The 17098-nt window shown below is 35.4% G+C and overlaps 3 protein-coding genes across 4 annotated transcripts; 1 reads left to right on the top strand and 2 right to left on the bottom strand.

Annotated features, from left to right (window-relative positions):
- The first annotated feature begins 367 nt into the window (after nt 1-367).
- On the top strand, nt 368-4645 carry LOC137814746 (caffeoylshikimate esterase). 2 transcript variants are annotated; one of them, XM_068617636.1, is made up of 8 exons: nt 368-593; nt 690-780; nt 877-909; nt 3095-3241; nt 3325-3455; nt 3589-3726; nt 3862-3960; nt 4070-4645. In XM_068617636.1, the coding sequence occupies exons 1-8, from the start codon at nt 567-569 to the stop codon at nt 4442-4444; spliced, it is 1041 nt and encodes a 346-aa protein (XP_068473737.1). In that variant the 5' UTR covers nt 368-566; the 3' UTR covers nt 4445-4645. The 2 variants fall into 2 exon arrangements, with proteins under 2 accessions (XP_068473737.1, XP_068473738.1); XM_068617637.2 differs by having other exon boundaries at nt 457-593; nt 685-780.
- A 182-nt stretch (nt 4646-4827) lies between these two features.
- LOC137814745 (UDP-glucuronic acid decarboxylase 2) lies at nt 4828-11001 on the bottom strand. The gene is made up of 7 exons (XM_068617633.2): nt 10260-11001; nt 9862-10009; nt 8283-8362; nt 8075-8158; nt 7887-7961; nt 5745-5837; nt 4828-5455 (listed from the first exon to the last, which is right to left on the bottom strand). The coding sequence occupies exons 1-7, from the start codon at nt 10851-10853 to the stop codon at nt 5243-5245; spliced, it is 1287 nt and encodes a 428-aa protein (XP_068473734.1). The 5' UTR covers nt 10854-11001; the 3' UTR covers nt 4828-5242.
- Nucleotides 11002-15410: 4409 nt separating this feature from the next.
- On the bottom strand, nt 15411-16480 carry LOC137814744 (pectinesterase inhibitor 6). Its single transcript, XM_068617632.2, has one exon. It carries the CDS (start codon nt 16246-16248, stop codon nt 15655-15657), a length of 594 nt encoding a protein of 197 aa, XP_068473733.1. The 5' UTR covers nt 16249-16480; the 3' UTR covers nt 15411-15654.
- Nucleotides 16481-17098: the final 618 nt, after the last annotated feature.

Here is a 17098-nt window from a genome sequence, read left to right as displayed (position 1 = left end):
AATTTATAGGAAATAATTTTTTTTCTTATATATAATTTTTTAACTATTATTACTTTATTTTATTATATTTTTCTTAAAATATTTTAACTTAAATTAATTAGTGTATGAGTTTTGAATGCAAAATTATCATTTGTACTTTTTTCTTTTGACAAAGTTAAGAAATAGATATTTTTAATTTTAAAGGAGATTAAAGATATGAAGGTTACTAATAAATTAGTTAAAAAATTATTTTAATATGGTATTATGTTACACATGTAAAAATTATTGATAGATTAGGTCAACAGTTGTTAGAAAAACAACTAAAAAGCACATTAAAAGGAAAAAAATAATGAATCTTTTTTATACATGAGAAACTTCTTGATAGTCTCTTTCCAAAGGGAACACTCTAAACTTTATTCTTCTTCTTTTCTTTCTCTTCTCTTCTCTTCTGTTTCTCTGTCCCACCTTTTTCTGCTATTTCATTTCTGCATTAACTCACAACTTTCACCACACTGAGGAAGAAGTGCAGTTTACAGATCCATCAACACTTGGTGCAAGGAAGGTGTTGCTCTCTATCGATCTCTTCCATGGATTTGGACTTTGAATACCAAGAAGTAACTCCTCCCTTTCTCTCTCTTAATTATCTTCTGCTCTTCTTCCTCAACTTGCTATGCTAACCTAATATGGAGTTGTACAATTTGTAAGTTCAGGAGTACAGGAGGAACTCAAGGGGAGTGCAACTCTTCACCTGCAAATGGTTGCCTTCATCTTCTCCTATGGGTCTGATTTTCCTTTGCCATGGTTGGTAATTCAATGCTTTTCTTCTCCTTTTAGTCTCTCTCTCTTGGTAGTAGGTGTGGTTTTACTTACTTAGGTTTCATTAATTATTTCTTGCAGGTTATGGCATGGAGTGCAGTGGCTTCATGAGAGGTAATTAATGATCTTCTTCTATCTCTTTTTTTGTACCCTTCAGACTATTTTCCCTCCTATCGTTTTTTTCCTTTTCTTAACAAATCTTTAAACATTATTTTCGTTTTTATCTAGTTAAAATTATAATTTTATCTTATACTCTACGCTATCTTTTATCCATTTATTGCAGTATCTACTTTTGATTATTAATAAGTTTGATATTATCTCTGCTCTTACAAAGAAAACGAGATAAGTAGTAAATTGGGTTGTAGAATTCAGAGTAAAACAATGGTATGAACCAGTAAGAACATTTTGTTATCACAGACCAATAATAATCCTCATTGTCAAGTTATTTGTCGTGTTGTCGTGAGTGGTTGAACCTCTTTCCATGAAAAAGAGGAAAATACATACGTAAATATGTTAATTAGTTCCTTAGCTTTTCATAGCCCATAGATAATGTGTTTTTCAATTTAGATCTTAGATAATAATATTTCATAATAATATATAAAAAAAATAGATTTAAAGTTAATCTAACGCCTAGAAATATATAATTTCATTACCAATAATCTTATAATATATATAAATAGATGTAAAGTCCAGGAATTAATTTAAGTTAATTATATAAAATTGAGTTAAATTTAAAATTTAATTATTTATTTCATAATATATAAATAGAAGAGAAGTCAACATTACTTATATATTACTTATGAGTTAATTTTATAAGATTAAATTAAATTAATTAATTAATTATTGTGGCTACCAAATATTTGACGAAGGCATTGGGTGAAGTCACTTAGGGTAGCGTTGGAGTGAAAAGGATTGTTTACGGTAACGGTACGTGCCGTGATCCAACTATAATTCACACCCTCAACTAAAAAAAGGGTAGGGCTAGTTCCTTTTCTACAATATTTTATATTTTCTACTTTTTATTTTCCCTATAAAATTAATCCATCAATCCCACAACCAACGTAATGATAGTTTTTATTAATTTAAATTTCATAATATTCTTGTATTTAAATTAAATATTTGTTTATATGATTATCAAACTCTATCCCATGTTATGGAAGAGATAATTTATTAAATAAGATTTTTTTTAAATGACATAGTTAGTTGCTGATAACCTAGTTCGTTAATAAGTTCCGATAAATTAATTTTTTTAATTAAAAATGTTTAATAAACTAATTGGTAATTATAAAATGTTATCGAAATATATACTATATAAATGAAATTTCATTTTTCTTAGACAAAATATATTATAATTTATAGTTTTAGATTTTTTAAAATAATTAATTTTTTAATAAACTTTTTATCATTTTTATTTACTTTTAGAAGGTGCATCGACATTCTTATTTCAACCATTTATTTTATTTAAATGAGTTGATGTGATAAATATTAGTTAAATTTAATTGTTAATTTTTTTAATTTTATTTATTTCTTAATTTGAATTACTGATTTTTTTTACAAATTTTAGTGTGTGTATAACTCTGTGGGTTGTAAATGTATCATTTTCCTTATACCAAATACTTTTATGTTGTTCAACTTAATTAGTTTACAAGCTAGTGAAACAATTTAGTAGTTAGGTTATTAGTCTTCCTAAATACAGTATTATTCTGGAGTTTTATTTTATAAGATTTTTTTCTGATTTTTTTGTTATATTTAATTAAAATAAAGGAGCAAAGGAGTGAGAAGGTGATTAAATCCCATAGCAGGTTGGTAGTATTAATTAGACATGGTGTGGGGATGCAACCAGACAAAGAAGAATATGGTCACACCATTTCATTGCTACCAATTATAGCTGTACAATGTACGGAAACAACTATTTAAATTTAAACATTTGAAAAAATCTGACATATTAAAACATAAATGAAGTTAGAATTTAAACTTATTTTATATTAACCTTTTCCCACACATGTCAAAATTTTGATTATTTGATCAGATCATCGAATTTATTAATATTTTTCATTATGATCTAAACAATATTCAAAAACTGAAAACAGAAGCAAATTGTGATGGCTGGTTGGTTCCACACCGATAAAACATTTATATTTATACTGATATTCAAACAATTAACAATGTGTAATTAATATCACCAATGAACAACATGCTCTTTGGTTGGACAAACACAAAAACACAACCAACTATTTGACAGATACGTATAATGATTGTTCCCGAGTTATATTGTGGTTTGCTTGCATGATGGTTGTAGAATGTGGTGTACGACTAGCTTGTGCCAAATATGCTGTGTACGGAATGGATTATGAAGGGCATGGACGTTCTGAAGGTGCTCGTTGTTACATAAAGAAGTTTGATAACATCATTAATGATTGTTATGACTTTTTCAAGTCTGTCAGCGGTAAGATTCAAATACTTTAATCTCCCAACTCAATTGAAACATGAGAATTTTGTTTCAGCTTTTTCATTTATTGTGTATTTCAGAGCTCCAAGAGTATAAGGGAAAGCCTAGGTTCTTGTATGGAGAGTCCATGGGAGGGGCAGTGAGCCTCCTTTTGCATAGAAAGGACCCTTCATTCTGGGACGGTGCAGTTCTTGTTGCACCCATGTGTAAGGTGTGAAACATTTATTGAGCTAAACAGTTTTTGAAACTTCCTTTAATTATAGGAAAATAAATCTTATCAACTTCATTTTTCCTTCATATGTAAATTCAACACTGTTTATCCATATGTTGAAACAATAAGCCAGATATCAGAGAAAGTGAAGCCACACCAGGTGGTGATCAACATATTGACTAAAGTGGAAGATATAATCCCAAAGTGGAAGATAGTTCCCACAAAGGATGTCATCAATTCAGCCTTCAAAGACCCTGCTAAAAGAGAAAGGGTAAGGTTCAACCTCTTTCATAAATATTTATGAACTCTTTAAGTTTGTAGTGCTACTGAGAGGCTTGCCTAATACTTCAAATCTTGCTTATTGCTGGATGTTAATTAATGTGTCTCTTCCCTTTGATCACTACAGATAAGAAAAAACAAGTTGATATACCAGGACAAGCCCAGGCTAAAAACAGCATTAGAGATGTTAAGGACCAGCATGAGCCTAGAAGACAGCTTATATAAGGTTATGTTTTAAGCTCGTTTGTTTTTATATTGAATCTAGTTCATAATCAAGCTACCACTTCTTAAATATACTTATTATACCTGATTTTGTTTGGCTGAGTTTTGAGCAGGTGACCCTGCCTTTTTTTGTATTGCATGGAGAAGCAGATACAGTGACTGACCCAGAGATAAGCAGGGCATTATATGAGAGGGCAAGTAGCAAAGATAAGACCATAAAATTGTACCCAGGAATGTGGCATGGCTTAACATCAGGGGAGACTGATGAGAACATCGAAAAGGTTTTTGGAGACATTATAATGTGGCTAGATAAGCACACGGGCAATCTAACTCATGCTTCTCCACAGCAAATTGAGACTTATAAGTATGACATTGAGAGATTGTCCACAGTTGCATCATCAGCAAAGATTGCAAAGCAAGCAAAAAGGCGAAGAAGCTATCTTTGTGGCTTGAAAGGAAACCGCTTGCTATACCACTCAGCAAGTTAGCTTGTAGTCCTACCATGGTTGGAGTTAGGGACTGTAACAATGTGGCATATTTTCCCCATGTTTGCCTAATTAATAGGAGTCCAACTTGTTTTCAAAAGAAAAGCGATTTGAGACTATATACTGTTATGGCTATTTTCCCCCATGGTTGCCTAATTAGTAGGAGTCCACCTTGTTTTCAAAAGTAAAGCGATTTGTTCCAAAGCTCCACTTAGCTTCTTCATAAAAAAAACATAGTCCAAGTTATGATATTATCACCAGGCTAATAATAGTATAACACTAACATAACCAATGTTCAGGTCCTTATAATGTAATAACAAAGATTTGAACGCAGGAGAGTTAGAAAAGACAATTCTGGTGTCTGTTAAATATGCGGCACATCTTCAAGAGGTTCAATGAAAATGCAATTCCGTGCCCGAAATGTAGATTGTCAGACATAATTTCCACTTCATAATTATTACTCGTCCATAAACTTTCTCCTGTTTCTTCAGTACCGAATGTATCCGATTGCGTATTACATCCTGTGATTCATCGAACAACGGGGGAACAAGGGTCGCAACTTTAGAAATACAATTAGGACATCAATGCTGCATACTAGGAAAAATGGTAGAGGATAAAGGACAAAAGGGAAAATTATGTATGGCTGATAAGCTACTGTGACTAATGGATCATGAAGAGATCGGAAACCTCACTAACTGTTTTCTGGTTAATGCTATGAAAAATGTAAACTACAATCCCCTTTCGCACTTAGTCTGAGGTATCTGGCAGAAAAAATCTCAATTTCCATTTTCCAATCAAGAATTAGGTAGAGGTTGCTCCTTCCTTTTGGTCCCCAAAAATGCGTTGTCTGAAGTCAGAAACCATTAGAGGGAGTCCCTTGCGTAGGTCCACCTTGGGTTCCCAGCCTAGTAGTTCCTTGGCCCTAGTAATATCAGGCTTTCTCTTGTGTGGGTCATCCTCTGTGTTTGGCCTGTACTCTATCTTAGCCTCTGGATCTATGGTTTCTTGTACCACCTGCATCACCATGACCAAATATACAATCATATCATTCATGATGATAACTTGATAATCCTTAACTAGATTATAACAGGAAATAGAAATAAGTTTATAAACTGATGTTTTTACTGTGAAATTGTCAAAATCATATCTTTCTTTCATGTGGGTGGGTTAGTTGAGACATCTAATCCTGGTTTTACTTGTTAAGATCATAAGAAAAGGAGACATGAATAGCAGAATAAAGTGGTGTTCCTTGCTAAGAATGACGCCTAAACGTTTTCCTACAAGTAAGCTTTGTTTCATTTACCTTGGCAAGTTCAAGCATGGTGAATTCACCAGGATTTCCAAGATTGAAAGGTCCCACGTGTTCTCCTTCCATAAGGCGCATCAGCCCCTCCACCTGCGACATCATAAACACCCCACATTAGTCGAACAAAATTAAAGCACTAAGAGTCCAATTTGTTGGGATTTTGGGGGTTTTAAGATATATTTTGAAAATATATTATGCGAAGTAATTTGTTATTTTATTTTAGCATGCACTTTATATATAAACAAAATATTAAATATTTAAACTATTTCAATCTTAATTTCTTAAATTTAAATAATAAATAAATAAAATTTTAACTTTATGTAAAAGATATTATAAAAAAAACTAAAGAATTTCCTAAAAACTAATTTAAATAAAAAATATATTATATTAATATTTTCAACATTTCTCATTGACTTAATATATGTTTATTTCATTTTCAAATTTTAAATTTGGTTCCGTTTAATGTTTGATTTCCACTATTTTTTTTTCTCTCTCTCTCTCTTCATAATCTTTATCTATCTTTTTCTTTCATGGAATCACATTCAATTTGACATTTTTATTGTAGTTTTTTATGAACATCATCTTCTTTGTCTTTATTATACATTCTATGACAGTGATATTGGACCTTTGATGAGTGGTAGAACGTAGATCATCTACTTTTTTTTCCTTTTGGATATCAAACTTCTTTTGAGAGAAATTAATCTTCTTTTGATTGTGCTCATTTTTTTTATATATTCATTTTTAATCAAATTTTTTTCATCATATCCAAACCAATACTTTTATCTTTCACACGAACTTGAATATTTATAGATTTGCCTCTTTAATCACACTAAGGACAATTTATAACCTTTCTCCAAAAGTTGTTCTCCATTTCATATTCTTACTTTAGAAATATCATATTTGTTGAGTTCTTTAAAAAATTTCGATCATAAATAAATATGTATCTATAAATCAACCTTTTTGTAGATTAGTTAATTGTAATATGTGATGTTGCAAGATGTAGTTCCTCTTCTAATTCATCATCAACAATATTGACAACTTTTTGTAGATGTTGGGATTTGCATTTTTTTTTTTCTAGATGTCCTAATTTAGCACATTTGTAACATTTTATATCTAGTCTTCACCATCACATGTTGTGTTCCAGATATTTCTTTTGCAATAGGGGAAAAATGGAAAAACCCGTGTGTTTTTATTTTGGTTGTATTTGGTTCTTTTTGTAGCTTTTGATTTCCAAAACACGTTCACTAGTATGAATTAAAATACCAGTAATCAACCTATCCTTTTTCATTAATTTGTTATTTTTGTGCTTGGAAGACATGTATCACTTCTCTCAAAGTAATTGTAGACAAATCTTATGTGTTTTATATATAGAATATTTATATTATCTCAATCTTAATTTTTTAAATTTAAATAATAAATAAATATATTTTTATCTTGATATGTAAAATATTATAAAAAATTAAAATTTTCTAGGAGCTAATTGAAAAAAAAATATTAAACAAATATTCTTAACTAATTTATACTCTCAACAATCACGAGTAATCTCGGTAGTACGATCTAGAAATCTAGAAATTAATTTATGATGATATTTTATTATTTGAAATGAAAGAATCACTAATCAACAATCATACAACGAGGTTGCCACTTCCTTTTCTCCACTATTTGAAGAGTGGAGACTTTATTGTCCCAGGAGCAATTATGTAATAACCTTAACTATAAGATTTAGAAGTATTTTTAAAATTAAAATGGCAATTTCAAAATTAAATTCAAGAGAGTTGTGGTAGAACTAACTTAGACAATTGGACCACACACTACTGATGTCACAGCCAGAATTACCATGAACCGTTGTTATCACTGACATCGTTACTATAAACTAGTTTTGAAATTATGAATCTCAACCACAATTCCAATTCAGGTGTGAATAGATCCCGAAAGAGATGATTCATTGCATAATGCCAAGAATTGTTTATGCAGAATGCAGAGGGGAAAGTTCACGTGAAGTTGGAAGTCAAGTTACTTCCAAATTAAGCCATCCGAAAGGAACAGCGTGTGTGAAACTAAACTTTATATTTGATTAGGATGTAAGTTATTAACATGATTAGGATGAGAGAGAAAAAGAAGCATTTATATATGACTTACCAAATCAGAAACGTATTGGAAACTTCTAGTTTGCTTCCCATCCCCATAAACGGTCAAAGCCTCTTTCCTTAGTGCCTGCATTAACGCCACCAATTACCATTATTTTACTAACAAAGTCACGATGCATTTCTTTCACCAGCACCAACTACATTATCTAATGCATCAAAACTTCCAACCAATTGCCTTACCTGAGCAACGAAGTTACTAACAACGCGACCATCGTCTAAGCACATTCGAGGCCCGTAGGTGTTGAAAATCCTAGCTATTCTCACCTGAAAAAAAATTAGAACAATGAAATTCTAAACCCTAAACAAAAACTAGCACCTAGATAATAATTAATTAAATTGAAATATGGAAACAATTAAGAGGTCGATGGGTAGGTTGAATGAAAATGACCTCGACACCGGCTCCTCTGTGGTAATCCATGGCTAACGTTTCGGCCGTACGCTTTCCCTCGTCGTAGCAGCTTCGAACACCTAACACAAACATGTACAACCATGTCAGAAAGGTAATAACTAATCCAATTAAAAGTAGGGGGATCTGTTTCAATATTTAAACAGCTTCATAATGTTTGAATTCTTGTTTTATATCGTCTTAATATTAAAAAAATTAAATTTAAATTATGTTAAACATGTAATGATTTAGATCATCAGAGAGACCGATGAAGATCTGAGATTTTTTTGACCATTAAGGGTTATTTTTTTGGTTTTGACTAAAATGGGGTCCGTTTTAAAAAGATTACAAATTTAAGTAAGTCGTGCCAATTTGGCACGACTTCATATGCAGAAGTCATCCCAATTAAGCACGATTTCTGCCATGTCATACTAAAGTCGTGCCACACTTCTGTCCTGTCATACTGAAGTCGTGCAGTCGTGCCAACTTGACACGACTTCTGTCACGTCATAATTTTTTATTTTTTTAGTAAGTTATGTAATGTTAAAAATTAATTTGATAATTGTGTATGGATCATGTTTGACGGTAATGTAATACAATAACTTGATTAATTAAAAAATGAAAAAAATTGTTATTGAATTTGGAAATAAATACATAAATGAAAATTTATTGTATTTGGAAAATAAATAGAGAATTATTGTTGTGAATTTGCAAAATAAATAGCTTGAGAAGGAATGATTTTACAGAACACGTAATGATGAGAAGAGATTAATTAGAACTAAACAAATTAGTAAAGATTCATTACCAGATATAAAATAAAACTATAAAGTTGAACTAGAAGTAAATTATTTATCTATTCATTCAATTCAAACATGATCCATACACAATTATCCAATTTTTTGTTCCTTAAAACTAACACTCTTAGAAAATTATGTATCAAATTAACTTTTAATATTACATAACTTACTACCCAATATATAAATAATAAAATTAAAAAAAATTAAAAAATTATGACATGACAGAAGTCGTGCCAAGTTGACACGACTTCAGTATGACAGGACAGAAATTGTGTCAAGTTGACACGACTTTAGTATGACATGGCAGAAGTCGTGCCTAATTGAGACGACTTCTACATATGAAGTCGTGCCGAATTGACACGACTTGCCTAAATTTATAAATTTTTTTTAAATGGACTCCATTTTAATAAAAAAAAAAAAAAACCCAATAATGATTAAAAAAAAGCAACATCTGAACCCCGGAATCATGGACATCCCATGATATTTTTGACAGAGTGTGGAAAACGTGGTCCTCTTAAGATGTCCCACGTGTCTACGAGGCCAACAACCTTGGGTTTTGATTTTGACTCACTGTTTCTCCACCCCCCTAGAAAATGTATAAAGGAAACACACACAGACAACGCTGTGCTGTCACAACGAATGGTTGCCACGTCACACTCAATCACTCTAATATACACAAGAAAAATACTACTTTGAGTCGTGGTGCAGAGCATGTGAGTCGCACACGCTAACACGTACGTTCCAAATATAAAAAAAAAAAAGAGAGAGAGAGAGAGAAAACTGACCAATGGGATTGACGTTGCCCCAATAAGTCTCCTTCTGAGGGTGCTGCAGAGGATCTCCATAAACCTCGCTGGTACTGGTTAACAAGAACCTGGCGCCAATTCTTTTAGCCAGCCCCAACATGTTCAACGTGCCCACCACGTTGGTCTTGTGAACAACACTACCCCAATTAAGGATTCCATTTTCCAAATCCAAATTCAACTTGCACCCAAATCACATCATTTAAATATTCTGTTTCAGTAGACTTTACTTAACTAAATCACAACCAGAATCCGAATCTGAATCAAAATCAGATTGGTAGAGATAAAACGTTGAAGATTCACGGGAGAAGAAATCAAGCAGTAATTAAGAGTAACAGAATGCAATTAAGCGAGTAAAAGAGAAGGAAATGAAAGGATATGATAGTCTTGACGGGATTGAACTTGTAATGGACAGGGGAGGCAGGGCAAGCAAGATGGTAGATCTGGTCGACTTCCAAGAGGAGAGGCTCGACGACGTCGTGTCGGAGAAGTTCGAAATTCGGATTCCCAAAATGGTGCATCACGTTTTCTTTCCTCCCTGTGAAGAAATTGTCCACCACAATCACGCTGTCTCCCCGGCTAATCAACCGATCCACTAAGTGTGACCCGACGAACCCGGCCCCGCCCGTCACCACAACCCGGAGCCCCTTCCGTTTAATCCCTAGGGGGATCTTCCCCACGGAATGCACCGCCACGTCATAGCTTCGGGTGTTGGTGGTGGGCCAGAGCGTTAAGTCGTCGCGGGCCAAGAAAGAAGCGGGGAATGGGTCGTGGGCCCGGACGGGAGGAGAAGAGGAGGAGGGGAGGAGGAAGAAGAAGAAGACGGAGGCGAGGAGAACGCCGAGGAAGAGGAAATGGAGCCGCTGCTCGCGGAGGATGTAGCGGAGGAAAAACCATGGCTTTTGCGGCTTGGGGAAATCGGCGTCGTTCACAGGTTGTGCCTCGTGCCCTCGGAAAACCAAGCCCGAAGCCATTTTCGCTGCTTCAATTCACAACGTTTGTGGTCTGAATGCGTGGTCGTGAATTTGATGTGAAGAGACGAGAATGAATGCGGAGAAGGCGGGGAGTGAAAGTGGTAGTGCTGGCTGTGTCACCTTTTCAGATCCAGAGTTGATAGTTTATAAAGCTATGCAGTTTCTATGCTCTCACGTATCTCAACCTCCATCTATTCTGTAAAATGCAAGTACACTGCGTCAAATACACTTTTTCAATTTCTAATTCTAACAAACAATGCTTTCAAATCTCACTCTCAGTAATTAAATTTGACTTCAACATTATAAACTCTTTCACTCAATACTTAATACAATCTAATGATATGTGACTTTATTGTTAAGAATAATCATAATTCTGTTAAAAATATATTATTGGAGACTTTTGAAACTATATAATATATGCAAACGTCTTATGTGACGGAAGACACCGTGTATAGTATGTAATATATATATATATATATATATATATATATATATATATTAATACGATGAAATGTTTTAAAATAAAAAACCGAACTGAAATTGATGCAGATTAAGTACTATTTCAGAGGAATAAAATAGCATAATTAGTGAATGTTTGATATCTAATATAGATTAAATCTCCGCAAAATGACCCTATGTTAAACAAAGCATATATTTTAACATTTTGAATGGAGAGTCCTTACATATTCAATACAATTAAATGTAATTGAAGAAAAACGATGAATTGAAGTTGGATCAATAATTAGACGTTACCCAACCACATCCTTAAAAATAACATGAAAAATGAAAAAACACAAAAACTAAAAGATTTATTAATTGCTTTTATCTTGTTTTCTATACAATTCTTTCCTTTTATCTTTTTCTTATTTTTTAAAATTAAATATATGTATTTTTATTTCATTTGTTAGTTATTTGTACCTTCCTATTTTTATCAATCCTATATTTTTTTCAACTACAATGGTATGTAATTAGTGAGTGAAAATGTAATCATAATAGTGAAAAAAAAAATAGTCACGGCTAATAACTAACTTAGTGATTAGTAATCAAATTAGTGACTAAAAGTTAATTTTATAATTTAACGGTCAAAATAGTAACTATATTTTTAGTCGCACAAAATCACTCAAAAAAATCAATCACCAAATTGATAATTAAATTAGTCACAAAATCAATCATCAAATTGGTAACAAAATCAGTCACAGAAAATCAGTTACAAAATTTGTGATTATACTAAATTTTTATTCCCCTAAAACTTTATGTGTATTTTTTCTTTCAATTTTCACGTTCATATTAATAAAATTAATAATTATTACAATAATAATAATAATATTAATAATAATAACATTAATAATAATATTATTAAATATATTAAGAATAACTAAAATAATATTATTATTAATAATAATTATAATAATATTAATATGATTTTTTTAGGTTTTATGCCCTTCCGAATAAAAACACAATTATCATTAATTAAAACACCACAAAACTATAAACTTATTCTTCTAATTTAATAAGATGTTATTATTTTAGTTAAGGGTGGGAAAAAATCCAAATTACAAAATTCAATCCATAATGATCCAAATCCATATTAGTTTTAATCCATTTAAATGGATTAATCTTAAATCCAAATCCATACTTTTGGATTTTAAATCCAATCCATTTAATTGGATATGGATTAGATATGGATTGGATACATTTTTGGATTATCCAAATTGCATTTTTGGTTGAGTTTTGACTTGACACGATCCAAGTTGAGCCAACAATTCGAGCTGATGTCGAGCAGAGCAGGCCCGAACCGATGTCAAGTCGTTCGGGCCGAGGCCGATTTCGAGCTAAGCGGGGCAAGGCCGATATTGAGCTGAGTGGGCCCAGGTTGATGTCGAGTCGAGCGGGGTTGGGCCGTTGTCGAGTTCAGTGGGCTCGGGCCGTTGTCACGAACCCATACTGATGTTGAGCTGAGCGGGCCCGGGCCGATGTCAAGTCGTACGGGCTCAGACTGATGTCGAGTCGTACAAGCCCGGGACGATGTCGAGTCGTACGAGTTTGAGTCGAGGTCAAGTTGAACGGGCCCGGGCCGATGTCGAGTTGTACGGGCCCGTTCCGATGTCGAGTCGTACGGGCCCGTGCCGATGTCGATTCATACGGGTCCGAAACATGTCAAGTCGTACGGGCCCAGACCGATGTTGAGTCGTACGGGCCCGTGCCGATGTCGAGTCGTACGGGCCCGGGCCAACGTCGAGTCGTACGGGCCCAGACAATGTCGAGTCGTATGGGCTCAGACCATGTTGAGTCGTACGGGCCCGGACCGATGTTGAGTCGTACGGGCCCGGGCCGATGTCGAGTCGTATGGGCTCAGGCCGATATCGAGTCGTACAGTCTCGGGCTGATGTCGAGTCGTACGGGCCTAAACTGATGTCGAGTCGTACGGGCCCGTTCCGATGTCGATTCGTACAGGCCCGGGCCGATGTCGAGTCATACGGGCCTGAGCCGATATCGAGTCGTACGGGCCGGGCCGATGTCGAGTCGTACGGGCTTGCGTCGACGTCGAGTCGTACGGGCCCGGGCCGTTGTCGAGTCGTACGGGCCCGGGCCAATGTCGAGTCGTACAGGCCCCGGCCGATGTCGAGTCGTACAGGGCCGATCCGATGTCGAGTCATACGGGCTCGGGTCGATGTGGTGTCGTACGGGCCCGGACCTATGTCGAGTCGTACGGGCCCGAGCCGATGTCGAGTCGTAGGGGCCCGGGCCAATGTCGAGTCGTATGGGCCTAAGCCGGTCGAGTTGTACGGGCCTGAGCCGATGTCGAGTCGTACGGGCCTAAACTGATGTCGAGTTGTACGGGCCCGTTCCGATGTCGATTCGTACAGGCCCGGGCCGATGTCGAGTCATACGGGCCTGAGCCGATATCGAGTCGTACGGGCCGGGCTGATGTCGAGTCGTACGGGCTCGCGCCGACGTCGAGTCGTACGGGCTCGCGCCGACGTCGAGTCGTACGGGCTCGCGCCGACGTCGAGTCGTACGGGCTCGCGCCGACGTCGAGTCGTACGGGCTCGCGCCGACGTCGAGTCGTACGGGCTCGCGCCGACGTCGAGTTGTACGGGCCCGGGCCGTTGTCGAGTCGTACGGGCCCCGGCCGATGTCGAGTCGTACAGGCCCCGGCCGATGTCGAGTCGTACGGGCCCGGGCCGATGTCGAGTCGTACGGGCTCGGGTCGATGTGGTGTCGTACGGGCCCGGACCTATGTCGAGTCGATGTGGTGTCGTACGGGCCCGGACCTATGTCGAGTCGTACGGGCCCGAGCCGATGTCTAGTCGTAGGGGCCCGGGCCAATGTCGAGTCGTAGGGGCCCAGGCCAATGTCGAGTCGTAGGGGCCCGGGCCAATGTCGAGTCGTACGGGCCTGAGCCGGTCGAGTTGTACGGGCCTGAGCCGATGTCGAGTCGTACGGGCCCAGACCGATGTCGAGTAGTACGGGCCTAGATCGATGTCGAGTTGTATGGGTATGGGCCGATGTCAAGTCGTACGGACGTGGGCTGATGTCGAGTCGTACGGGCCCGGGTCGATGTCGAGTCGTACGGGCCGGAGCCTATGTCGAGTCGTACGGACCGAGGCCAATGTCGAGTCGTACGGGCCCGGGTCAATGTTAATCCGTACGGGCCTGTATCGATGTTGAGTCGTACGGGCCTGGACTGATGTCGAATTGTCTGGTCCTGAGCCAAAATAGTTTGTGTACATATCAAAATGAATTTAATGTATTTGACAAAATGGATTTAATCTAATTAAGAAAGTGGATTTAATCTAGATTGAATCCACTTTAAATGGATTTTTAAAAAATCCAAATAAATTTGATTTAGTTAAAAGGGATATGGATTTTAAATTCAATCCATTTGTTTGGATGAATTTGGATTTGTTCTAGCAATCCATGACCACCCCTAATTTTAGTATCTCAACTCGTGTATGAAGTGAAAGATGAATTAACATTATATAAAGTGAAAGATCAATTAGCATTAAATAGATTTACTTAATTTAATAATTATTTTGATATATTATAATTTAATAATTAAATCAAAACACATTTATTTCAACGATGCTATGGAATGGTAAAATTAAATTGTATTTTACAAAATAAATTCTGAATATAACAAAAATGAGTTTGTGATAAAAAAAACCTCATGCCTTTGTGATATAAAAAGAGGAGTAAATTTAATTCATTGTAAATATAAAAAAATATATATTCTAAATCAATTAGAGATCATGACACTATATTTTTTAAAATAGTTATTATTAATATCAATAAATTTATTATACACGACGAATAGTAATTAAATATTCTTTACACTTTCGATACATGTACACATTACTCTATTAATCCATACATAGACTCCAACCACATTGTGTAAACTATTTCAAATTACTCTATCTGTAATCTGAATCACCATCGTAGTTGCTGGAATTCACCTTCTATCCGCCTTTTAAAAGCCAAATTCGTCAATGAAATTAATCTCATGCCTCCCGAAGTAGTGTGTTTAAGGATGAACACATGATTTTCAAGACAAAATTTTCAAATACTAAACACTAACACTCATTATTTCTCTTCATATCACATTCTCATCTACAAAACATTAAGAAGTCTCATATATATATATGGAGACTTTTACAATTAAAAACAAAAAAAAACATATATTTTAGACAGAACCAATTTTATATATTTATATATAAAATATTATCTATAGTTGACAGTTTATTTATATGACCTTAGTATAATACATAGATACACTGTTAACCATTTCACAACTTCAATTCTATGGATCGTTGATTCTTCCCAGACCTGTGGTGGCAAGTTTGTTGACAAGGGCTAGAGCGTTGCTGGTGATGTAAGACACATTCTGAACCCGGTTTTGCAGCACTTTAACATGCTTCTCATTTTCTCCTTCAAACCCTTCCAGACAAGTTTCTTCATCGGTGAGTGCTGCACTGATCCACGTGTTGAGGTCTCCCATTTGGGTGCTAAACGTGGTTTTGCTTAGCCTCCGAAGTACACCAAGTGATCTGTGAAGCTCGTCAAGGGCATAGGCAAAAGATTCAGCACAATCTGAAAGGGCAATTTTGTTTCTTCCCTTCATGTGTCCATGCCTCTTCAATTCTGCAATATACGCTTTAACATTCTTAACCTCCCCAATGGACACTGAGACTCCAGCACGTGCCCACTTGCTAGGGCTTCTTCCGGCAGTGTTGGAGAAATGTGATAGAGAGTGAACGCAAAGGCTTTGGTACCTTGTCACACTGCAAGCCTCTCTAACATTGTCCTTCCCTTTTGCAGATACCATTTGGCCAGTGCTTGATAGGAGTGAAAGAAACAATAGAAGCAGAAACATAGGATGTGCTACAATAATCATTTTGGAAGGCCAATTAATTGAAGAAGTTGAAGGACAAGAATAAAAGGTAAGTGCGGTGATGATAGTTGAGTACTAAGAACAGAAGGTTGTCGAGAATTCAGAGAAGTGTGAGATTTAGCTTTGAAGGTGGAGTGTTTAAAAGCAGCATGGATGTTTCACTTTATGGACTTTTTTCTGTAGGGAACTGTTGCATAGGCATGGGGCTAGTGACTGCAATTAAGAAAAGGGATATGGGTGGTGAAATGAAATATATATGGGAAAAGTTAGGAACATGTGAACAGAAAGTGAGTTTTGCATTTGTGATGAGCATAACCCAGTTTTTTTATTATTATATTCTGGAAGGCTTATCGTTTCTGGGTTGATCTATCTTACAATCATCAAAAACTGAAAGGGAAATAAAAAACTTAACGAAAACTTGGACACATCTTGTAATCCTATGTAACTTTTGTTTTCACCGGCTCTTACCACAAGAAAAATGTGTTTTATCATTTATTTAAAGAGGTTTTCTATAATATTTTTTTAGACTTAATTTTACTTTATAAAACTGAAAGATTTATACCTATTAATATTATACTATAAAATATTTTTATTTTTAGTTGATATCAGACCTGTAACACACATTTTTTCACGTTGTTAAACTTGTATTTATGATTGATCTAATAGCGGGTGACCTAAAAACATCATCGTTCAAATATCACTATAAGAAAATCATGAAATAGAAACTAATTTTTAGAGATCAAAATAATTAGTTGCAATAGTAATTAAATTAGAGATCATTTTAGAAACTAAATAAAAAGTTGGTTTCTAAATTAGTTTCTATTATTGTTAAATAGTTTATAAATTGGTATTT

The sequence above is a fragment of the Phaseolus vulgaris genome, chromosome 1 (assembly GCF_051622355.1).
Source record: "Phaseolus vulgaris cultivar YP4 chromosome 1, ASM5162235v1, whole genome shotgun sequence".
Classification (NCBI taxonomy): Eukaryota; Viridiplantae; Streptophyta; class Magnoliopsida; order Fabales; family Fabaceae; genus Phaseolus; species Phaseolus vulgaris.
The sequence above is the reverse complement of the archived record's forward strand: the minus strand, read 5'-3'. Positions and strand labels throughout refer to the sequence as shown.

What these genes read in the sequence shown, in the direction of transcription:
- LOC137814746 (XM_068617636.1), top strand. Translation starts at nt 567, where the DNA reads ATGGATTTGGACTTTGAATACCAAGAA. An exon ending in TCTGATTTTCCTTTGCCATG is followed by an intron (nt 781 to 876) that starts GTTGGTAATTCA and finishes TATTTCTTGCAG; the next exon opens with GTTATGGCATGGAGTGCAGT. An exon ending in GTGCAGTGGCTTCATGAGAG is followed by an intron (nt 910 to 3,094) that starts GTAATTAATGAT and finishes TGATGGTTGTAG; the next exon opens with AATGTGGTGTACGACTAGCT.
- LOC137814745 (XM_068617633.2), bottom strand. Translation starts at nt 10,853, where the DNA reads ATGGCTTCGGGCTTGGTTTTCCGAGGGCACGAGGCACAACCTGTGAAC. An exon ending in GGGCAACGTCAATCCCATTG is followed by an intron (nt 8,363 to 9,861) that starts GTCAGTTTTCTC and finishes TGTTTGTGTTAG; the next exon opens with GTGTTCGAAGCTGCTACGAC. An exon ending in TCCAATACGTTTCTGATTTG is followed by an intron (nt 5,838 to 7,886) that starts GTAAGTCATATA and finishes ATGATGTCGCAG; the next exon opens with GTGGAGGGGCTGATGCGCCT.
- LOC137814744 (XM_068617632.2), bottom strand. Translation starts at nt 16,248, where the DNA reads ATGATTATTGTAGCACATCCTATGTTTCTGCTTCTATTGTTTCTTTCA.